Source organism: Adiantum capillus-veneris, chromosome 12 (assembly GCF_014529385.1).
Source record: "Adiantum capillus-veneris isolate H3 chromosome 12, ASM1452938v2, whole genome shotgun sequence".
In the NCBI taxonomy this organism is placed as follows: domain Eukaryota; kingdom Viridiplantae; phylum Streptophyta; class Polypodiopsida; order Polypodiales; family Pteridaceae; genus Adiantum; species Adiantum capillus-veneris.
The window spans coordinates 144,605,661-144,630,751 of NC_140942.1; the positions used below are offsets into that span (position 1 = coordinate 144,605,661).

At 46.4% G+C, this 25,091-nt stretch overlaps 1 protein-coding gene across 3 annotated transcripts in view; it reads right to left on the bottom strand.

The window, feature by feature from the left end:
- CRY3 (cryptochrome 3) overlaps positions 1 to 25,091 on the bottom strand; it is a 95,368-nt gene that overhangs the window by 30,108 nt on the left and 40,169 nt on the right. For all 3 annotated transcript variants that reach the window (XM_086525827.1, XM_086525826.1, XM_086525824.1), the window contains exons 4-11: positions 18,921 to 19,151; positions 18,620 to 18,763; positions 18,452 to 18,529; positions 7,397 to 7,513; positions 7,247 to 7,293; positions 7,101 to 7,177; positions 6,948 to 7,026; positions 6,798 to 6,867 (exon numbers count right to left, since the gene is read on the bottom strand). In XM_086525827.1, the coding sequence (XP_086381953.1) occupies positions 6,798 to 6,867; positions 6,948 to 7,026; positions 7,101 to 7,177; positions 7,247 to 7,293; positions 7,397 to 7,513; positions 18,452 to 18,529; positions 18,620 to 18,763; positions 18,921 to 19,151 (843 nt within the window). The remainder of the gene's footprint in view (positions 1 to 6,797; positions 6,868 to 6,947; positions 7,027 to 7,100; positions 7,178 to 7,246; positions 7,294 to 7,396; positions 7,514 to 18,451; positions 18,530 to 18,619; positions 18,764 to 18,920; positions 19,152 to 25,091) is intronic.

The following is a 25,091-nucleotide window of genomic DNA, read 5'->3' on the forward strand; positions in this document are numbered from 1 at the left end:
CCGTGTAAGAGACAGCGAGGGTGCCTGAAGAGAATACTGGAAAGGGGGCAACCTGTCCATGGTGAAGCCATGCGTCTGAAACCATGAAGTCATCTGTGCATACCAGCATGAAGTGTCCCCCTGTAGAGCTAACTGTCTGGAAGACTCAAGGGCCAATCTAGCATATCTGTCTCTAGTAGTATCCCATAGGCTGTGCACAAAGGACACTGATCTGGTAAGCGCCTCAATCTCCATGGGGGGGGCAGCTAGCTCTGCTCGAATGATCGCGTGAGGTACGGAGGCCTTGGCTCTAATCAATCGGGAGATCATAGATACCAAGGGCCTCTCCATACTTCTCCAACCATCCTGGCCTACAGAAGGTCCCCATACCTGTACCCCATACATCATAGCTGAGGCTACTAAAGTATCAAAGAGCCATAACTTTGTCCGAGGTTCCTGGAACTGAACCTACGAACACATCCTCTCCAAGCCTCCCAAGGCCGCATAAGCTCTGGTCAGTCTAGTCTTTGCTGCTCTCCCCAAAGAAAACCTCGGCCCAGTGAAGACTATCCCAAGGTAAGTGTATGCATCTGTATACTCCACAATCTCTTGACCATACGTGAAGGTCGGTGCCGATCTCCTGATCCACTGCGGTGTGGTGTTAAACACCATGACCTTGGTTTTACCAAGGTTTACAGACAATCCACTATCCTCTGCAAAACTGTGTAATGCATCCAACTGTCGCTGCATACCCTCTGGTGAGTCAGAGATCAAGACAATATCATCAGCATATAACAACAATGGGATCCACGTCCCTGCCAGCTGGGCACCTCTATCACCCTCTCTGTCAATGTAATCAGACACCTCATCAACATACATACCAAATAGAGTAGGAGACAATGGGCAACCCTGTTTCACCCCGATAGTGGAGTGAACTAAGTCAGATATCCCCTCTGGGGTGCGTACATGTCCCATCACTGATCTGTATAAAGCCATAATCCCCCAAATCAACACTGTGGGCACCCCCATCTCCTGCAGTCTGCGCATCAGTCGAGCTCTCGGTACCATGTCAAATGCTTTGCGGAAATCCACAAAGCTACAATAAATCCGTCTCCCATGTGACCTGCCCTCCTCAATGATAGCTCTGAGTGTCAGAATATGGTCAAGAGTGGAGAAACCCCTCCTGAAACCTGCCTGTCCCTTTGCCCGTACACCCTCACCCTCTGCCCAGTTACTCAACTGCTGCTCAATAATGGATGCATACAATCGTGCCAGTGTGTGTCCAACCATAATAGTGCGGTAATTTCCAGGCTCTGTAGGATCACCTGCCTTGAATATAGGCACAATAGTAGACAACCTCCAAGTCTCAGGTAATCCCTCACACATGGCACGATTGAACAACACTGCAAGAACCTCCATCAGCATATCCCTAGCATGTATAAAGTGCTCCGCTACTAGACCGTCATGATCGTAGGCCCTCCGGGTCCTCATCCTGTCAATGGCTCTCTTTACCATCTCAGTGGTAAAGAAGGTGCTCGTAGGTGGACATGGCTCTGTAGGATCTGGAAGGGGATCCTGCCCAGGAACCGTATATAACGATGCCGCATACTGGCCCCACACATCAGGAGAAGTAATCACTGGGGGAGGGGAGTGCTCATGGAAGAGTCGCCATGCCTCGCCTGAGTCTCTACTCAAGAACAACTGATACAAGTCTCGCTCCATCTGGGCCAGGTAAGCTCGTTTCTTCTTTCGCACAAGGCGCCGGAAAGCAATCCGCGACTGTCTGTAGGTGATGACTCCTAAATGAAGATCCCTCTGAAGCTGGGCTCTCATCTCTCTGCACTCCTCATCATACCAACTATTCTGGGGCATGCTCCCAGAATGTCGCCTCCGATCCGGTTGAGTGTGTGGGTATGCCTCTGATGCTGCATCATGTAGTGTCTCAGTCAATAAAGTAGTGCACTCCTCTACTGAGAGGCCTGGAGCAACTGTGCATAGACGATCCCAGATCGCCTCTGTATAAACCGAGTCAGTCTCTGGTGTAAATGTATAACGGGTGTGTGACCTGCCTCCTGATTTCTGGGCTGTACTAAACTGAAAAGATACGGACAGTGTCAAGAGAGCATGATCCACTGCTACGCCCACTGGTCTGGCTCCCACCATGAAATCCTGAATACAAGGAATAAAGCTCGGCTGTGTCATAACATAGTCCACTGTACTGGCCCCATGTCTGTGTGGAAAGCATGTGAAGCCTGCTGCTCCAGGAAACCGCTGTAAGCCATTAAGTATGGCTAGCCCATGTGTAGTCGTCATCTCCGTGAGGTATCTCCCATACTCAGTCTGCTCTCTGTCATGTGAGCATCTGTCAAACCCCAGCTCACCCACATCCAACTCTCTAAGCATCTCATCTGAGGTGTCGTAGAAGACTGTCTGACAGTTGCCCGTTCGAGCATTGAAGTCTCCTAGGAGGATGATATCACCATCCCTAGAAAACTCCCATATATCATCATCTAGAATTGAGAAAGGCGACTGCCCTCTGGATACAGCATATACTGACGTACTGGGGGGGAAGTAACATATAGCAATATATAGAAATCGACCTGTGTCAGCTCTCAGCCTCACCCACATGTATCTAGCCTGATCATCTCTCCGTACAATATGTAGTAGTGGCTGTAGCTCCTCCCTAAACAACACCGCTACTCCTCCTGAACCTCTACTCCCATGCTCAGATCTCGTGACTGTTCTGTGGGCTGTCTCCCATTTGTATCCCACCACATGTGGCATCAGTTGGCCAGGGGCCTGGTGAGTCTCTGAAAAGAAAACAATGTCCTTGTCTCTGAAACTGTCCTCAAAGGCACCAACATCCAACCTCATAGACCCATTACAATTCCAAGTCGCCATCCTCAATGTGGTCCCATAGGTCTCGCACCGTCATGTAGAGCGCCGCTCTACAATCACCACCCGACCATCTCTGTAAAAGGCCATCTTCCCCTTCTCCCTTGCCGCTTGAATCTCGGGCATTACTTCTCTCATATGCGCAAGTTGTGAGAGAGTGAGGTCATCGCCTAAGAAAATACCTGTCTTCTTGAGAGTAGGTCTCTTCCTCAAGAATTCCTTCTTCTCTTCCAATGAAGGGAAGCGTAGTATGAGAGCTCTTTCCTTTGAAGATTCTCCGGGGCCCTCACTCTTCTTGCCCACTCTCCATGCCTTTGTGTGTGAAGGCTTCTCCACCCCCATCATTGATGTGAGGCTTGTGACCTCTTTTTCCACATTGTTTATGTCCTTGAGGCCGGTTACCCTCACATGTAGAGCCCGCATCCTCCTTCTTTGTTCCTCTTCGAGGGTCATGTTGATAAGAGTGGGTGTACAAGGAGCTTCCTTACCTTTCCCTTTCTTGGCAACCTCAATCCATTTTTCGGCCTCCTCTACTTTCTTTTGCGTTTCGGATATGACCGCGGCCCATGACTTCTTCTCCTCATTGATGTTGTCAATTTCTTCCCTCAAAGAGGGCTGAAATTCCCCCTCTTCAAGCCCATTTTTTGACCGTGTTTCCAACACTTCTTTGTGGAGGTCCAAAATGCTATTCTCCAACGTGGTGATCTTGTTGAGAAGATGATCCTTCTCGTCCTTCCACCTCTTCTCCTTTTCTTCATTTTCTCGGAGGAAAACGGTCTTCGCGTTCCTCCAATCTTCCATCTCTTTTCTCCATGCTTTCATTTCCAATTCAATGATGGAAATTCGTTTGGAGTGAAGCATATATTTGAGTTTGCTTGTTGCCATAGGTGAGGTTGGGGATGACATGAGAGAGAGAGAGAGAGAGAGAGAGAGAGAAGGGGGGGGGGGGGGGGGGTGGTAGAGAAAATGTCAAAAAATCTGCTTTTGTGGCAGGTAGAGGGCTCAAACGTGCTTCCCTTAAGAACCTCCAGGTGAGAGAGAAATGAAATGAAATGTTATATTAACGTCTTCAAAAGGCCAAAGTGACCTATGAGACTAGAAAGTTACAATGCGGTGTATCTGATACAAAGTCAGATTAACAAAAAAAATTAAACTAGGATAACAAAATATAAATACTGCGGGATCCTAAACAAAGCAGTACAATGTGAAGACAATATGGGAGGGGAGTAGAGATCCATCTTCATCTACACTCTGGACGACGAAAGAGTATGGCTCGAATCCTTTGCTGTAGCCTCGTTCGAAACTGTGTAGCTCCTCTTCTCCTTCAGGGTCGTCTAGATCTCCCTAGCTCCAATGCTCGGTCTATGAGAATGCCAGTAGTGCAGGTAGACCTCTCCACTATTGGCTGTTCCTTTGTCTGTTCTTCTGGGTGTACAATATCTAGTGTAAAGAAAGCTGTGATCTGTCTCTGGGGTTGTCTCTCTTCAGCTCTCCTCAGTAAAGTTTCTCTATGCCTATGTAACTCAAGTAGATATAGCCCAAGACATCTTTGATCCTCATAACTCATGACCCTAGATAGAGGCCCAAAACCTTCTCTGAATAGACAATGAAAATGGCCTCGTATCTCATAGTACACTGCGCAATGACATATGTAATGTACTTCTGTCTCTAGCTCTAGATGGCATAAGCGGCATATCCTGCTATCTGCTGGTGTCCCTTTGAATCTGCCAGTCTCAATCTCGAGCTGATGTGAGGACGTGCGTATCTGGCCAATGGCACAACGCAAACCATGAGAAAGATGTGTGTCCATATAGCTAGGTCGAATCACAAACCCATCCCCCGTAAGGTGGAGAAGATGCTCTGTATAGAAAGCCATCTTTGTGCCCAACTCCTGTAATGGCTCTATCCATGTCCTCCTCCTGTCCAGCTGGACCAGATCCTGACGAATAAGTCTATTAATCTCTACCCGTGTCAGAGACCTCGAGGGTGCCTGTAGAGAGTATTGAAAAGGAGACAATCTTCTACGACACTTCAGATGAGATGCTTAGAGAGCTGGTTGTGGGTGGGTTGGGACTTGACAGATGCTCAGATGACAAAGAGCAGACGGAGTATGGGAGATACCCCATGGAAATGACGACTACACATGGATTAGCCATACTTAATGGCTTACAGCGATTTCCTGAAGCAGACGGTTTCACATGCTTTCCACACAGACATGGGGCCAGTACATTGGATTATGTTATGACACAACCGAGCTTTGTCCCCTGCATTCGGGATTTCACAGTGGGAGCCAGGCCAATGGGCATAGCAGTAGATCATGCTCTCTTGACACTGTCCGTTAAATTTCAGTATAGTACAACCGAGACATCAAGAGGCAGGTCACACACCCGCTATACATTTACACCAGAGACTGATTTCGTCTATACAGAGGAGATCTGGGACCGTCTATTGAAAGGCACAGCTGGCACAAATGGTACAGGCCTCTCGGTGGAGGAGTGCACCACTCTACTGACTAAGACACTGCATGGGGCTGCATCAGTGGCATACCCACACACTCAGCCGGGCAAGAGACGACATTCTGGGAGCATGCCCCAGAATAGTTGGTATGATGAGGAGTGCAGAGAGATGAGAGTCCAGCTTCAGAGGGATCTTCTTTTAGGAGTCATCACTTACAGACAGTCTCGGATTGCTTTCCGACGCCATGTGCGACGGACGAAGCGAGCTTACCTAGCTCAGATGGAGCGAGACTTATATCAGATGTTCTTGAGTAGGGACTCAGGACAGGCATGGCGACTCTTCTATGAGCACTCCCCTCCCCCAGTGATTACTTCACCTGATGTGTGGGGCCAATATGCGACATCATTATATACGGTTCCTGTCTCTCAGAGAGAGAGAGGGGGGGGGGGTTAAAGAGAATGTCAAAAAATCTGCTTTTGTGGCAGGTAGAGGGCTCAAAAGTGCTTCCCTTTCGTGGGTTTTCCTCGCTTTGAGGTTTCCCACTCGTAAATTAATCAAAGCAGATTTACAAAAAAAAGAGAGAGTGGTCTCTATGTAAGAGAGAGACGACGGGTGGGAAAAGGACAATTTAAAATTCAAAAACATATATGTAAAAACTGAGTTACCCACCTCTTTTTTTGGTAGAAACTACTTATTTTAAAAGCCAAGATATGGAAAAAGCCTTTTTCTCTAGGCCCAACATAGACCTTTTTCCTTACCACGTAGGCTTGGTCAAAGCTAGCCTTAAGCATTTCCTTAAACTGCCAAATAAAGAGACCCCTCCTATACCCTATTCACTTCCTAATTATACAAGCAAAAGCATGTCCATATATGAGATCCACGTAATCCAATGTCGACTAAACATAAGCACGAATGTTGAGGACTCATGGGACAAGCTGAAAAGGCCAACCTGCTTCACATGTAACTGATGGGCATGCTTCTACAACATGTTTGGAGAACAAGCTGGAAACACACTTTTCTACAAAAGAAAAATGTAATTCTTATTCCATTTGTCCCTACATTGTAAAGTCATTCTTGAGTTTCAGAGCTCAAGGCCCTGGATTGGCCTACATATTACTCATCTTGTGAGCACATTGTGAAGTAGAAGTGCCGAATAGTCATTCCTATGTATCTTCAGAGACTAGTAACAGAATATCAACAGGAACAACAGAAGCTCAGTGGAATCTTCAAACAAGAATAAGAGGACCAACTATCCTATATAGAGGATCCATTTGGCTAACGTTATGAACATGGTTGAGCAATCTAATTGCCACTTTATAGTCTCGCAGGTCAACGAGAGGAAAATCATAGCATCGCAGGTTCCAGAAGTATCAAACAGGAGAAATTTTTAATGTAGTTTTTACCCTGTTGAAAGAGTTAACCATTGATCTGACTTCTTTTGGTTATATCAGATTACACAATCCTACCTGGCGTCCCCTGTTTGACATGAATCCTGTGGCCATCAGCTCTTTCATGTTGGCATCGATCATAGGATAACTGCAATTAGACAATACGTGCCAAACCTCAAAGCACTCACAAATGCATTTATACAACAACCTTAACAGCAAAAACTTTACCCAGTTGTGCCAGTTCTCCAGCATTCAAACAACTCTTTGTTCTGGCTCCATTTAATTCCTTTCACTCTCCTTGGGCCCTCTAAAATAAAATTCTGGAGCTTAGTTTTCAAAACATTAGAGTACCTCTGAAGATCAAGTTATAAAAGCACTCACCCAGATGGAAAATTGCATTTCCATACTTCATAGACACAAACCGGAAGTAGTCCCTCCATATGAGTTCAAATAGCACCCTGTTAATGATGATAAGTCCTTCTCTCACAAGAGAACACACAATTTTGAAATAAGCACATATGATTTACCAATATGTGGACTCGTTTGAAATCCTCTCCTTCTCATACCGCTTGACCTATCCAAAACACAAAACTTTTGTCTGCATCTGTAACTGCTTCAGCACACCTGCACTGCCCCCACAAACACCACATAACTTTGAAAACAAAAAGAATTCACACCTCCTCATAGATGTATCTTGGAGAGATGAAACCGAGTGCAAGCCAAGGAGAAATTTTTGTGGAATAGTCTGCTCCCAACATCCCATTTCGCGTCTCCTTATAGATTCGTAAGCGGTCCTAGTCAAAAATTCAAAAAAGGGATAACAGCTATGACTGGTGATACAATCAGAATACAATAGATATCCTCTTAAGCGAGCTCAGATGGAGTGCTCCATATGGTGTGCTCAATACCTTTAGACTTGCTCTCACACTGGCATACATGTATCTGTGTACCATGTGCTCGTGCACATACGCATGCATTGGTCGAATTCTCTAAGGTACTGTCTGGATTGACAATATTGACATTTTTGCTCTCACTAATCATTAGCCAGATTTGCACCATTAAGGTGCCATTGTCATGCATTTTTATATTTTTGCACAAAAAATATCCTTTGCCAAAAAAATTCTTCAGTACACAGATGTCAAGGCAAAAATACATCATATAAACCAATTACGACCGAGGTGTAAGCCTTAAAATTAGATACAAAAGCACAGTCCAAGGATTATCTCTTGGATTAATATCCATCACAACTTCATTCAACCTTTTGACATGATTCTTCTATGAAGCTTCTTTCTTGCACTACTGCTAAATGCCAAGCAGACAACACAATCTTCAACAGCATCCAGGTTTGAAGGTCAGGATGTTCTTTTGTTGCAAGTGTCACAGGCGTGGACACTCTGACGGGAAATCAATAGCAACACACCAACAGAAACTGCAAAATTGTTGAACGTTATGAGAGAGAGAGAGAGAGAGAGAGAGAGAGAGAGAGAGAGAGAGAGAGAGAGAAATGAAATGTTAATATTAACGTCTTCAAAAGGCCATAATGACCTATGAGACCTGAAAGTTACAAAGTGGTGGATCAGATACAGAGTCAAGAGTAACAAAATAACCTAACAACAGTACAAAACAAAGATATATACTATGGGGTCCTAAGTAGGTAGGTCGGTGTGAGCCAAGCAATAACTAAGCAAACAATGGGCGGCTTGTTGGGATAGCAGAATCACAAGAAATCTAGCATCGGTCGTTGGCGAATCTCACAATTTCCTCCATGGTTAGAAGTCTGACCGGGCGTCGTGCATGCCTGGCCAGCGTGCTCCGAATTTTCTGTCGTAGCCTCCGTCGATGCTGTGTAGTTCTTCGCAGTCGCGGGCGCCTGGATTTCCCCAGTTCAATCGCTCGGTCAATCAGTGTGCCTCTGGTGTGAGACGAGGGGGAGCTCCGCTGCGGGAGTGGCTCTCGTGGCTGTCCCGTGTCTGCTCTGAAGAAGTCTGTGATCCGCCTTTGAGACTGGCTAGCCTCGCCATTCATCAGGCTATCTCTATGTCTGCGCAGCTCGAGTAAGAACAGACCCAGACATATCTGGTCTTCGTATCCCATGACTCTTGAGAGTGGTCCAAAACCCTCTCTGAACAAGCAATGGAAGCGGCCTCGTATCTCGTAGTAGACGGGGCAACGGCATGTATAGTGTAGCTCTGTCTCCGGTTCCATGTTACACGAGGGGCATGTCCTGTCCTCTGCTAGTACTCCGTTGTATCTCCCAATCTCAATCTGCAACCCGTGAGAAGATGTGCGTAACTGGCCAATAGCACATCGTATCCCATGAGACAAGTGGGTATCGATGTATCTGGGTCTCGCCACAAAACCATCTTCCGTAAGCTGGAGAAGGTGGTCTCTGAAGAAAGCCATCTTCGTGCCCAATTCCTGGGCTGGTTGTATCCATGTCCTCCTGGTGTCTAGCTGGGTCAGGTCTTGGCGGATGAGATTGGTGATCTCTGACTGTGTAAGAGTGAGAGATGGTGCATCCAATGAGTAATGGAATGGTGGCAGCCTGTCTATGCTGAACCCATGTGCCTAAAACCATGATGTCATCTCCCCATACCAGCATGTTGTATCTCCTTGTATGGCTGACTGTCGAGAGGATTCAAGTGCTATGCGAGCATATCTGTCTCTAGGAAGTCCCCATGTGCGGTTTATTAAGGAGATTGATCTGGTGAGTGCCTCCACCACAAGTGGGGGGGCCGCTAGCTCTGCTCGGATAATGGCCCGTGGTACTGATGCCTTGGCTCTAATGAGCCGCGAGATCATAGAGACGTGAGGTTCCTCCATGTTCCCCCATCCGTCTGAGCGACCCGGCCTCCCGTGGTGATCCAGTGAAGGTCCCCATATCTCGGTTCCATAGAGCAATGCTAAAGCCACCAAGGTGTCAAAGAGCCATAGCTTCGTCCGGGGTTCCTGAAACTGAACCTGCGAACACATCCTCTCCAATCTACCCAATGCTGCGTGGGCTCTAGTAAGTCTGGTCTCCGCTGCTCTTCTGAGTGAGAATGCAATTCCGCTAAAAACCACTCCGAGGTAAGTGTAAGCGTTTGTGTACTCCACAGTCTCCCGGCCGTATGTGAATGTAGGTGCTGACCTCCTGATCCACTGGGGGTGGTATTAAACACCATAACCTTGGTTTTACCGAGGTTGACAGACAAACCACTTTCGTGGGCAAATGTATGCAAAGCATCCAATTGACGTTGCATTCCCTCTGGGGATTCGGAGATCAACACTATGTCATCAGCATATAACAAAAGTGGGATCCATGTCCCTGCCAACTGAGCACCTTTATCCCCATCGTTGTCAATGTAGTCAGAAACCTCATCCACATACATACCGAAAAGAGTAGGAGAGAGCGGGCAGCCCTGCTTCACTCCAATAGTGGAGTGAACCGGTGTAGAAAGTCCCTCCGAGGTGCGTACATGCCCTACTACTGATCTGTACAATGCCATGATCCCCTGAATGAGTTCTGTGGGTACTCCCATTTCCTGTAATCTGCGCATCAGTCTAGCTCTGGGTACCGTGTCGAAAGCTTTGCGGAAGTCCACAAAGCTACAATAGATCCGTTTCCCATGAGATCTGCCTTCCTCGATGATGGCCCTCAGTGTTAGGATATGGTCAAGAGTAGAGAAGCCTCTCCTGAATCCTGCCTGCCCAGTTGCACGTATTCCTTCCCTCTCTGCCCATCTACTCAGCTGTTGCTCAAGAATGGATGCATACAACCGTGCCAGTGTGTGCCCAATCATAATAGTGCGATAATTCCCAGGCTCCGTGGGGTCTCTTGATTTGAAGATAGGTACTATCGTAGATAGGCTCCAAGTGTCCGGTACGCCCTCACACATGGCACGGTTAAACATAACTGCTAGAAGCTCAGCTAGTAGGTCTTTCGCACGCATGAAATGCTCAGCGACTAGTCCCTCATGATCATATGCTCTCCCAGTCTTCATCCTGTCAATAGCTTTCTTCACCATTTCAGCGGTGAAAAAGACACATGCGTGTGGGCATGGATCGGGGGGGTTGGGGAGGGGCGGCTGTCCAGGTACTATGTACAAAGATGATGCGTATTGACCCCAGGTCTCTGTGGAGGAAATAGAAGAGGGGGGGGGGGGGGGGGGGGGGGGGGGGGGGGGGGGGGGGGACTGCTCATGAAAGAGCCGCCACGCCTCACGCGAGTCCTGGCTCAAGAATAGCTGATACAGATCCTCCTCGAGTCGAGCCAGAAAAGCCCTCTTCTTCCACCGCACCAGGCATCGGAAGTCAATCTGTGACTGTCTGTGAGTGACGTCCCCCAACAGCACCTTCCTCTGAAGTTTGGTTCTAGTCTGGCGGCACTCCTCATCGTACCAGCTGTTCTGAGGCATGCTCCCTGATCGGCGGTTCTGCTCAGGTTGGGTGTGTGGGTATGCCTCTGTTGCTGCCTCATGTAATGTATGTGTCAGTATAGTAGTTAGCTCATCCAGAGGTCGCCCCGGGTTCTCAGTGCATAGGCGTGTGTAGATTCCGTCCATGTATACAGAATCCGTCTCCCGTGTGAATGTGTAGCGAGTAGGGGCTGCTACTCGTGGCCTGTGTGCTACACTGAACTGGAAGGAGATGGTCATTGACGCCAGAGCATGATCCACTACCACCCCGACCGGTCTGGGCCCAACTGTAAGATCCTCGATACTAGAGATGAGATTCGGTTGTGCCATGACATAGTCCACCGTGCTGGCTCCATGTCTGTGTGGGAAGCATGTAAAACCTTCCGCAGCAGGAAATCTCTGTAGGCCGTTCAAGATGGCCAATCCATGTGCAGTGCCCATGTCTATCAGGTGTCGCCCATACCCAGTATATTCCATATCGTGTGATAGTCTCGAAAGGCCCGTCTCTACCACATCTAGCTCTCTTAGCATCTCCTCTGAAGTATCATAAAACACTGCCTGGTGATGGGCAGTCCTAGCATTGAAGTCCCCGAGGATGATAATGTCACCGTCCCTAGAGAACTCCCATATGTCATCATCCAAAATAGAGAAAGGGGACTGTCCTCTAGGTGGTGCATAAATTGATGTACTCGGGGGAAAGTAACAAATAGCTAGATAGAGGTATCTGCCTGTCTCTGCTTTCAGTCTCACCCACATGTACCTAGCCTACTCGTCCCTGCGGGCTATATGTATTAGTGGTTGCAGATCCTCTCTAAATAACACTGCCACTCCACCCGAGCCCCGTCCTCTGTGCTCTAAGCGTGTCTCCTGTCTGTAGGCTGTCTCCCACCTGTATCCACTGATGTGAGGCATGGATTGCCCAGGGGCCTGGTGTGTCTCAGAGTAGAAGATGATGTCTCTTCCAGTAAAGCTATCCTCAAAAGCACCCACATCAAGATGCATAGATCCATTGCAGTTCCAGGCAGCTCCTTTGAGTGTGGTCCCATAAGTCTCGCACCGTCATGTGGAGAGTCGCTCAAGTATTACCACTTTCCGTCTAGGTAAAAAGCGATCTTGCCTTTTCCCCTTGCCGCTCTAATCTCCGGCATTACTTCCTACATATGAGCGATCTGCGAGAGGGTGAGATCATCCCCGAGAAAGATGCCAGTCTCTTTAAGAGTTGGTCTTTTCTTCAAGAATGACTTCTTTGCTTCCATGGAGGGAAAACGGAGGATGAGTGCTCTTTCTTTTGAGGTTTCTCCACTACCTCCATTTTTCTTTATGTTGCCCACTCTCCATACCCTTGTGTGTGTCGGCTCATAAATCCCCATCAAGGCTGTGAGTTCTTTTACTTCTTCATCCACATTGCCTTTGTCTTTAAGACCGCAAATTCTCACATGTAAAGCGCGCACCTTCTCCTCTGCTCCTCCTCTAGTGTCTGGTTAATGATGTTGTTGGGTGTGGACGTGGGCGTTATCTCCTTGTCTTTTCCTTTCTTGGCCACCTTGATCCATTTCTCGGCTTCATCCTTCTGTTGGGTTTTGGTAAGAACATCCACCCAAGAAGTCGTCATTTCTTTGTGTTGTTCTTCTCCCTCTTTGATGGCACGTACTTGTTCCTTGACCGTGTTGATTTCTTCGATTACTGAGGGTTGCAGTTCGCCCTCTTCCAGTGTGTTTCTTGATCGGGCTTCGGCGAGTTCTTTCTTGAGTGACGCGATCTCTTCCTCTTGGGTCGTCACTCGGTCTTCCAGCGTGCTTATCTTGCTCTCTTGGATCAGCACACGTCCTTCGAGCATGTTTATTGTGCCCCAGAGATTGCGGTTCATCTTGGTAATGGTCTCCGTCATTTCCTCTTTGCATTTTTGAATGGCATCCTCTAGGGGGTCGGCTTTATCGTTCGTCTTCCTCATGCTTGATCGCCGTCCGCAAGGGGGTTAGATGTACGTGTGCACCCACCCTAGCAGCGGACGCGGCAATTGGGCATGTGGGGGAGTCGTCCGCAAGGGAGTCGCTAGATGCACGTGTGCACCCACACTAGCGGCGGTCTCGGCGAGTGGTGGAGCGCGAGGCGGTAGGGCCCGGGGAAGATAGCGGTAGTTACAGATTGGAGAGAGAGAGGGGAGGGGGGGGAAAGTATGGTAGATAGAGTGGGGGGAAGGGGGGCAGGCGGAAAAATAAAAATAAAAATAATTACTCCCTACGCGTAGAGGATGGACATCCTACGCGTGAAAGAAAAAAGGGGGGGGGTAGGGGAGGGGGGGGGGGGGGGGGGGGAGAGACAATCTACGCGTAGGAGAGGGGGGGGGAGACATTACGCGTAGAAGTTGGGGGGCTAGGGCAGCGTGCAGCGGACGCGGGGGGAGGAGAGAGAGCGCATGAGCGGGTGCACAGCAGGGCGCCACGGGGGTGCAGCGCGCGAGTAGGGCAGGGCAGCGGGCGTGCGGGTGCAGGGCAGGGCAGGGCAGGCGCGAGGGGCAGCGGGGGCGCGAGTAGGGCAGGGCAGCGGGGGGGCAGGGCGGGCGCGAGGGTGCAGCGCAGGCAGCGGGGGCGCGCGCGCGCGCGCGAGAGAGAGAGAGAGAGAGAGAGAGAGAGAGAGAGAGAGAGAGAGAGAGAGAGAGAGAGAGAGAGAGAGAAATGAAATGAGATGTTATATTAACGTCTTCAAAAGGCCAAAATGACCTATGAGACCAATTTGTTACAAAATAGTGAATCTGATACCATGTCTGGGTACAAAAAGACTAGAACAAAAATACTCCTACTAGAATTCATCCTCATCTGCACTCTGGATGTCGAGAGAGTATGGCTCGAATCCTCTGATGTAGTCTCCGTCAATGTTGTGTAGCCCCTTTCCTCAATCGTGGCCGTCTCGATATCCGTAGCTCCAGTGCTCGATCAATGAGAGTGCCGGTAGTGGTCGAATGAGTGTTGGCCGAGCTCTACAGTGATGGCTGCTCCTCTGGCTGTCCCATATCTAGTGAAAAGAAATCTGTAATCTGTCTCTGGAGAGAGAGAAAGAGAGAGAGTCAACACGGCACGGCGGAGTTCCGCGCCCAGAAGCACTGGCCCCAAAGGCTGGCGCCCCTTTTGGTATTTCTTCATTATTAATTTGACAAGGTACTACTCCCAAGGGTCCTCTGCTCTCAGACTTTGGGTCCAAATGCTCTGCAGAGTGAGGCCCTTGGGTTCTTTATAAACAGTATAAGGGTTGCCTAAAAGCAGAGCCCCAAAATCAGTCCTCTCAAAAGCACTAAACCCCAAAAGAATCTGCTCCCAAAAGCTAGCGCTAGAAACTCCCAAAAGCTGCCAGTGTGATTTGCAAAAATTCATATAGCCAGCCACATGGCATCAACGGTGCAAAACGCGGAAATTCCGTACAACAATTGCCACGTCAGTATCCCTACAATGCGCCACGTCAGCATGCAGCACGTTTTGCGGAAAACCTCTTGAGAATTCAAGCTTTGGGTTTTTAGAGTTTTAGGCCCCACAGTCGGTGCTCATAAGTCCCTTAAGGTTCAATTCTTCGGTCTCTCTTGTCCACACGGCCATTTCTCCTCCAGTTGGACATGCCACATCATCACTTTGTGACATTCCCCCTCTTGAAAGAATTGTAATCGCCCTCGATTACACTTGCAAAAACAACCAAAGGACAAAAACTTCTTCAGTAGACACTCACTCTATGTACTCGCACCAGACTCCACCAATCCAGCACTCCTACAAAGACATCAGTCACTGATTAATCACATTTCTATCGAGGGTCTCCGATACAAATCTTGATCATTGTAACCATTTAGCAATCACATCCAGACCATGTTGATCTTTTCACGGATGTCTTGATCTACTAAATCTTGTAACTATCAGATTCATATCCTTTCTTTTCACATTTCAATCAAGTAAACCATCCCCACAAGACATGACATCCTCATCGCATGCAGTCCACAAAATCACACACTTAGTTCACACTAAACACCATCTTTTCAATCATTCAATCTAGCCATCTCGTTCCGTCCAAAACTCTTGATGCACCTAGATCATTGTACAGCCATCTCATCCTTCTGGAACTCTTGATACACTCACAATAGTATCCACTCATCACATCCAAATAGACATCTTGATGCACTAGAATCTCATTCAATGCACATTCAGTTCACTTAGCCATCACATCCATATTTCATTGATCTCTAACAAATGTCTAGATGCACTAAGTTCAAATCATTCATCAGAAAAAATACTATACACATTCCATCAATACACACATGAAAGAGCACATGTTTTCAATTCAATTAAGAAAATTTCAATTCAGTATACATCTATTCATAAAATCTTTCCGCAAAATAATTCAGCTTGTCAGTATCCTAAAATCTCAACGAGAAATTCGTGACTTTATTCAATCTAGGCAATCTGTGACAAAGGAGAGGAGTGGCTCCTCCCTTGTGCAGTCCACATTGCACCAAATTCAACCTATTGATTCATCGGTAACTTTTGACACAGACACTGCTAATGGCCCAAGAGCTTCAAGGTACAGCTCTCTTTGAAGAGAATTTGTGAGCTTCTCCTCCTCCATCCACTTTGCATCGAGGGCAAAAAAAGTACCCTTGACCAAACTATCCCACGGCCTTACCTTTCTCTTTTCTTGTGCCCTATGACCTGTTGGTAGCCCTGCTGGCCTCCCTGCCCTTGGCACCTCAATCTCGATCTATGGAATTCTCTGATCTACCGGCTCATTCACTTTCCTTTCTTTCCTTGTGCCTTGGATATGTGGATAGCCTCGCTAGCCTCCCCTCTCCTCTAGCACATCAGTCTCAATCATCTGATCCCTGTTCTTCTCCACAATCCTCTAATGAGCTTGCATCTGGTTCCCTTAGTTCATTGGAACCCTCGGATGCGCTACCATCTGATTCTCTTACTGCTCCAGAATCCTATAATGAGTTGTCATCCGGTTCCCCCAATTCATTCTCTTCATTGGAAGACTCTTGCCCTATTGAGGTGGATACTATCCCATCCGTAGGATAAGTCAATGTGCCGGCATGCATCCCAAATCCTTGCTTAGCATGTCCCATAAGTCTCTGAATAGAGTCAGACCTCTGTTCTAGACAATACTCTCGAATCTCTTTTGGCAAACCACAACAAAACAGTTCAATCTTGTCCCTCAAAGGAATCTTCCGAAACGAAGACACTCGCAAATAAGTATCATAAAACCTCTAGCAGTAGCCATCCAATGTATATTTCTTAGTCATTCTCCAATGATGCCAAGCCGTAATGACGTCTCTTTCATATTCATCTGAAATCCAAGTTGACGTGAAAATTTTCTTGAATTTTACCCACGTCGCACGTGCTTCTCTGCGTAACAACATAGTGGATCACCATGTCTGTGCAGTTTCAAGTAAGGTGCCGCCCTTTGCACCTTGGAGTGTTCCGTGAACCGACCTTCAAAGAATGCGACGTCAACTGTTGTATAAACTCAAGGGCTCGATGGGTGTCCTCGTAACTTGAAGGCCATTTCTCTTCCAGTTGGGCATGCCACGTCATCACTTTGTGACAGCAAGTTTATCACGAGGTATTTAATAGTGTACAATGGACTCCATTGCTGAGGTTATTTGGTTTTGTGTTTTGGTAGCAAAACACAAAATGTGTTTCATAGCCTATAGCAGGATGCCACAACACCATGCTTTTTGGGTAATCATTGTTATGTCAAAACCGACTCATATTGATTTGTCAAGGTTTTCTTTAAGCACTTTGCTTCTGATGCAGTTAGACATCTTTACTTTTCCGTGTGAAAAGATGGGAGGGAAGGAGAGAGCTTGAGAGCTCTATTGGCAAGATGCTACATCAAAACATGGTCTTTTGCTACAGCTAATGCATAGAAAATGAGCTCCCTATGCATGTAGCCACGTTGGCAATGTTCCATCTCCCCCTTCACCCACCTCCAAGTTTTTCTCTCATCAGAAATTAAGGCAAGGCTTCCAAACATGCTACTATGTCTTTATTCCTACCATTGACGCTCTTCATAAGGAGGCAAACAACCTACTTATTCTTTCCAGAGCTTCAAATGGAGGACTTTCAGTACCGTCCTGGGTTGGTGAGATGTTTGGGACAATTCTAGAGACAATCCCAAAGTCCCAATCTCAATTGCTGCCAAAATGGCACCCAGACTCGGATTTTGAATTCTTATTTGAAATTGTCTCTGTCTTTCAAAAAAGGTTTTACATCGTAGGGTTAATGATTGAAGGATCCTCTAGCGAGTGGACTACCAGGTTTGCTTCGTTGACACATCTTGCAGTTACCTCATGAGCAGACAGTTTAAGGAACTTAAAGTACTCCAATCCAAATGCTTGAGGCCTCAAAGGCCTGCATAGAGTGCATTTTGAAATTCCGCTGATTATGCCCTTGCAATCATCTTCCCCACATGGAATTGATGAATACACCTTAGTGTAGGGTGCAATTAACTTTCCCATGCCCCATGCTTAAGCAAGAGTTATGGTCTTTGTTAAATTCTCATGACCCAGGCTACACATTCCAATCATCCCAGGATTCTAATAGATGGGGTTGATTGAATAGGATGTACATTATGCATGATAATGTTTTTTACTTTAGGATTTGACTATGACAGTGGAACATTAGCATGTTAAGCAACCAGAAGGATATGCTATTTGAGGTAAGGAGCAAATAGTATGCAAGTTGAAAAAGAGCTTGTATGGATTGAAGCAAGCCCCAAGATCTTGCTATGGTAGGATTGATGATCTTTTCAAATCTCAAGGCTTTCAAAGGAATAATGTTGATCATAAGCTCTACTACAGGTCAAGGAAAATGATATTGTTCTTGTTCCACTTTGATGAATGGTGGAGGATGTCCAGTCCAGAATCTCCAAAGAGTTTGAGATGAAAGACTCTCTGAAGCACACTGAATTCAAGTGTATACATCTCAGATCACTGAAAACTTAAAACACCGTATTGCCCTCTTTTGGTCTTCACACCTGCAAAACTTATTTTGCCAATGGGCAGAAAAGACCTTGAGAAAGATGCCAAGTAATTTCAATCAATTTCTGAGACAATTCACAAGTCAATGGCTTGAATGCAGAAAGTGATTCCCTAAAAGATATGCCTAATCAGAAATTTAGAGTCGAGAATGAGCTCTATAACTTTTTCTTGAGAGGCATGCAACTTAGACAGGTTCAAATGAATGTGAATTAGGTGGATCAAGACTCATACTCATCTAGATTTATGATTGTAAATAGAACCTACAAAAAAAAAAAGTTGAGATTAAACATTTCAAAGAGATTACTCAGAAATTGGCTCACCTTTTCCCAAAAATAATCCTGGAGTCGATGAAGTGCTGTGGTTTCCCCTCCGATGAACCTCATCACCCCGAGAGGACTCTGTCCAACCCCAGCACAGTTTATAAATATTGGCGAGATAAAATACACTATTTTCACAACCACTTAATAATCGGGAAACAAAATGAACACCTGCTGTCTGTCCTGAAGCCCTAATTGTTCAAGAGTTGGGATTGTTCCCCAATCTATTTCACCATCACTGAATGGCTTTGGTTTAGGACCCAGAGAAGGAGGAATTTTGAATGTTGTGCGAACCTGGCAACGAGTCTCCACTGCCTGTTCACAAAGTTATAGAATGTAAAGGCAAATGTGCAAATATTCAATCCGTAAAAACACAGTTTACACACTGCCATCATCTTTCTCATTTAATCGACCACATGCATGACAGGAGATGCAAAACTTTGTATAGAAGGGGAGAAGGAATGAGGTTCACCTTTCGAAATTGAGTATAGACATCTGGAAGCTGGGCAGTGGTAAAGGGAAGGTCATCCAAGTGATACATCGTTCCACCCCAAACAAGTTCCAACCTTGGAGACTGCACTTTGGCGCTTTTAGATGTTCCATCTGAAGATTTGTTTGAAGAGATATCGATCTTTGCAAGATTTTTACGAACAAGCCTTTCAACCAAGAGCTCCTCACTGCAAGTCTCTTTATGAGCAAAGACCTGAGAAAGTTAAGAGTACCTTCAGGCTTCATTGTTGAAGAATCATGACATCCACATTGCACAAAATCATTCACTATTAGAGTGTCTTCCACAGAAATGCAAGATCTTACAGCACAAAACATAATTTGCTACTTTCTAAGGACAGACTGTCAACTTTCGTGTGCCATCCGTCCCATGAACCACTTTCTAAGCCCACTCTTTTTTCTTTATTAGGCAGAGTGCGCTATTCACACCATCCTGACAGGCACCCACTAGAGAAGACGCGCACTGCAAACCAACTCAATACCAGGCAAATCCGAATGCATTTTGAAAAGGCAACACCAATCATCTCCTCAAATGAATGAACAGATGGTAACTGGTCTTTGGTAAACTAATTGGAAATCAATCCTTCAAGAATTCCTCCAGTATTTCCATAATTTGTATAAAGCTGACTCTTGGTAAATTCATGTCAACTTCTATCTGCATCAAATGTCTCTTCCTGATCTATCTGATTTGCATATGCTCAAACCTCTTTAAACATTTGAAGTCGAAAGACACAAAAAAAGTTTACGTGCAGCAAAGACAGAAGAAATAGACGAAGAGTGCATTAAGTGAACAGAGTTTTGGATTAGTTCCATGATAAAATAATAAGAAAAAGAATTTATATGAAAAAGAACGATGTGTTAAAAAATGGTACAAAAGAAAGAAAGAGAGATAAATTATGGTCTCTTAAAGGCCAAAATGGCCCATGAGACCAGAACAAGGTACAATTGATGATGATCTCTGTCATCATAAAGTGTTACAAAAGGAGGAGCATAATCCTAACTAAAACCCTAGCTAAAGTAGAAAAACTTTGTGAAGATGATATTACACATGGTAACGTAGACAATTTACTTCTAATACATAACCATGCCTGACTCCAATGCATTGCCTAAACAGAACTTTGGAGTCATTCATTTTTGAAACACAAGAAGCCGAAGTTCTTTATTCAAAAGGAATGTGGAAGAACGGCATAGACACTGGCAGCTGAGATGCAGTCCAATCTAGTAGTAGCCAGATTCCAATCAGAGAAGCGAGAGTCTTCATCCAGCGGAGGAATGGGCGAATGAGCAGCAAGCATGTTTTGAATCTCCCGTCAGAGAGGAGAATAATGAAGACCCGCACGCGCGCGCACACACAGGCACACACACACACAGAGAAATGAAAATGAAATGAAATGTAATATTAACATCTTCAAAAGGCCAAAATGACAAGGTTCCATGTGGTGAATCTAATACCAGGTCTGGGTACAAAAAGTACAAAGAACTAAAAAAAAAATAGTGGGTAGGGGTGGGGTGAAAGCTGATACAAAGGGAAGACAAAGGGTGGAGCTCTCTGACAGTCGAGGCATCATATACATATACATCAGTATCCGGGACGGCTCCTATGTCGCGCCAATATGATATGGATCCTCTGTCGCAATCTGCGTCGATATCGAGAGGGCCCTCTCATCCGTGGGCCACGGGACCGCCCCAACTCTATCGCACGATCAAGCCATGTAACTGAAACCAAGATGCCATCTCTGCATACCAACATGATCTATCTCCCTGCAATGCCAGCTATCGCGAAGACTCTAGTGCTAATCAAGCATATCTGTCTCTACGGAGAACCGAAGTGCTATGCATAAATGAAACTAATCGAGTGAGTGCCTCCACTACCAATGGAGGAGCAACGAGCTCCGCCCTGACAATGTCGTGTGATACTGAGGCCTTGGCCCTAATCATCCGAGAAATCATAGACACCAATGGCTTCTCCATACATCTCCAACCGTCAGTACTGTCAGCTCTGCTATGATGATCAACTGAGGGGCCCCATATCTCCACTCCGTACAACATGGCCGAAGTGACCAAAGTGTCAAAGAGCCAAAGCTTTGTCCGAGGTTCTTGGAACTGAACCTGCGAACATATCCTCTCGAGTCTCCCCAATGCTGCATAGTCTCTGGTCAATCGCGTATCTGCTGCACGCCTCAAGGAAAATACTGGACCACTGAAAACCGCCCCAAGATAAGTGTATGTATCTGGATACTCCACAGTCTCTCGACCCTATGTAAAAGTGGGTGCGGACCTCCTTACCCACTGCGCCGTGGTGTTAAACACCATTACCTTGGTCTTACCAAGGTTCACAGACAATCCACTGTCCCGTGCAAATACATACAATGCATCCAAATGACGATGCATCCCTTCTGGAGAATCAAGGATCAGCACAATATCATCAGCATATAATAGCAACGGAATCCATGCCCCTACAAGCTGAGCACCTCTATCACCCTTGGTATGTACATAATCTGAAAACTCATCTACATATATCCCAAAGAGAGTCGGAGATAGGGGACAACCTTGCTTCACCCCAATGGTGAAGTGAACCATAAGGACATGCCCTGAGCAATGCGTACTTGTCCTACCACTATCCTGTATAAAGCTAAGATCCCCCAGATCAGCTCTGTGGACACCCCCATGTCTTGCAATCTGCGTATGAGTCTGGCTCGTGGCACTGTATCAAAGGCTTTGCGGAAATCCACAGAGCTACAATATATCCTCCTGCCATGGTGTCTACCCTCCTCAAAATCTGGTCAAGAGTGGAGAAACCTCTCCTGAACCCTGCCTGTCCTGCTGCCCATATGCCCTCTCTCTCTGCCCATCCACTTAACTCATACTCAAGAATTGATGCATATAACCTAGCCAGAGTGTGACCAACCATGATGGTTCGGTAATTCCCGGGAAGCATAGGATCTCTCGACTTGAAGATAGGCACAATAGTAAACATACTCAAAGTCTCAGGGAAACCCTCATACATGGCTCTATTAAACATCATAGCAAGAGGCTCTACAAGCATATCTCTGGCATGGATAAAGTGCTTTGCTACCAGACCATCATGATCCGGTGGTCTTCCTGTCTTCATCTTGTCAATGGCTTTCCTTACCCTCTCAGCAGTAAAGAAAGTACATGTTTCTGGGCATGCCTGTGGAGGGTCAGGCAAAGGTGGCTGCCCCGATGCTGTATAGAGAGATGTAGCATATTCCCCCCATGTCTCTGTGGAAGTGATGGCTAGCCATGGAGAGTGCTCATTGAAAAGCCTCCATGCCTCACTAGAGTCCTGACTCATAAACAGCTGATACAGATCACGCTCTAATTGAGATAGGTAAGCCCTCTTCTTTCGTCGCACTAGGCGGCGGAAGATAATACGTGACTATCTATGTGTAGTAGTACCCATGAGCACCTCTCTCTATAATCTGATCCTCGTCTCTCTACACTCCTCATCATACCAACTTTTCTGAGGCATGCTCCCAGATCGTCTGCGTGTAGGCTGGCTGTGGGGATATGCCATTGATGCTGCATCATGCAGCGTCTCTGTCAAAATCTGGGTGAGCTCATCTAGCGGTCGTCCTGGCTCCTGAGTGCATAGTTGCCTGTATATCTCATCAGTGTACATGTGATCCGTCTCCCTCGTGAAGGTATACCGAGTATGTGTGGAGGCCTCTCCCAATGGAGCTGTGTTGAACTGGAACGATAGAGTGAAAGACAAGATAGCATGATCGACTGCTACCCCAACCGGTTTAGTTCCCACCACAAAATCCTGAGAGGAAGGAATGAGTCCTGGCGGAGCCAAAACATAATCCATTGTACTAGAGCCATGCCGATGTGGAAAGCATGTAAAACCACCCGCTGCAGGGAATCGTTAAAAATGGCAAATCCATGTACAGTCTCCATATCAATCAAGTATCTGCCATACTCAGTGTGCTCCTTATCCTGTGATAATCTAAATAGGCCCATTTCTGTAATATCAAGCTCCGGCATCAACTCCTCTGAGGTATCATAGAATACTGTCTCGATGGTTCCTTTACTTTTCCCTGAAGAGAGGGAATCAGAGAGAGAGAGATAGAGAGAGAGAGAGAGACACACCCAATGGGGTCCCAACCAACTCTCTCAAGCGCCCCACATCGTTGCCGACGTAATGTACACACATGCAATACCTCAAGTGCATACTGTACTCACTCGAATGGGTAATGTCGTTGCGGTAACTCCTCAAGGTGTGGGGTGTTTTTTCCTCCCATCTCCTGATTTAGCCTCATTGTACATATCTTGTTTTTTCATTGGGAGAGTCTCCCCACATGCTGATGTAGCCCTCTCTAGCAGGGGCACATTGTAGCCCGTTGGGCAGTTTTATTAACTAATGGAAATATCTTTTTCTTGGAGAATAAAAAAAGACAAGAAGGTTTTTAGCACCTTTTGAAACACATTGAGAGAGAGAGAGAGAGAGAGAGAGAGAGAGAGAGATGAAATGTAATATTAACGTCTTCAAAAGGCCAAAATGACCTATGAGGCCAAAAGGTTACATGTGGTGAATCTAATACCAGGTCTGGGTACAAAAAGTACAAAGAGCTAAAAAGAAAATAGTGGGTAGGGGTGGGGTGAAAGTTGATACAAGAGGAATACAAAGGGTGAGCTGATACAATGGAGCTCTCTGACAATCGAGGCATCATATACATTTACATCAGTATCCAAAAGGCTATAGAGATTCAATGTCCTCCAAGGTAGGCACTCTGTCCGGACGGCTCCTATGTCGCGCCAGTATGGTATGGATCCTCTATCGCAATCTACATCAATGTCGAGAGGGTCCCCTCATCCGTGGGTGGCAGGACCACCCCAACTCTATCACCCGATCAAGCAAGGGCTTCTCGGACTCCTCTGTCTGTGACTAAAAGAAATCTGTAATCTTCTGTTGTTGCTGGATCTCTCTCATTGTGCCCCTCTTCAAGAGGTCCTCTCTGTGTTTGCGAATCTCCAGTAAGTATAAGCCGAGGCATCTCTGATCCTACTCTCGGGATGCACCCTCCATCTCCCTCACTAGGGCAGAGATTACTAGGCTCATCAGACAGGACTTGATTCAATTGGATACGAAGAGGACATGGATACAACCTACACATGAGCTAGGTACGAAGATGACTTTCTATAGAAAGCATCTTCTCCAACTCACGGAGGATGGTTTTGTGATCAGACCAGGATACATGGACACTCATCTATCCCACAGGATACGATGTGCTATTGGTCAGATACGCACATCCTCACATCAGCTAGAGATCGAGACAGGCAGATTTAGAGGAGTACCCGCTGAGTCCAAGATTTGTCAGGTGTGCCAGATAGAGACAGAGCTACATTACATATGTCACTGCCCAGTATACTATGAGATACGAGGCCGCTTTCACTGCTATTGAGAGAGGGTTTTGGGCCACTTTCTAGAGTCATGAGATACCACTAAAATGGGGGTAGCCGATCCATACTAAAGCCATGTAACTGAAACCAAGATGCCATCTCTGCATACCAACATGATCTATCTCCCTGTAATGCAAGCTATCACAAAGATTCTAGTGCTAATCGAGCATATTTGTCTCTGGGGAGAGCCCAACTGCTATGCATAAATGAAACTGATCGAGTGAGTGCTTCCACTACCAACGGAGGTGCAGCGAGCTCTGCCCTAACAATGTCATGTGGTACTGAGGCCTTGGCGCTAATCATCCGAGAAATCATAGACACCAAGGGCTTCTCCATACATCTCCATCCATCAGTACTGCCAGCTTTGCTATGGTGATCAACTGAGGGGCCCCATATCTCCACTCCGTACAGCATGGCCGAAGTGACCAAAGTGTCAAAGAGCCAAAGCTTTGTCCGAAGTTCCTGGTAATGAACCTGCGAACATATCCTCTCAAGTCTCCCCAATGCTGCATAGGCTCTGGTCAATCGCGTATCTGCTGCATGCCTCAGGAAAAATACTGGACCACTAAAAACCGCCCCAAGATAAGTGTATGTATCTACATACTCCACAGTCTCTCGACCATATGTAATAGTGGGGACCTCGTTACCCACTGCGCCGTGGTGTTAAAAACCATTACCTTGGTCTTACCAAGGTCCACAGACAATCCACTAT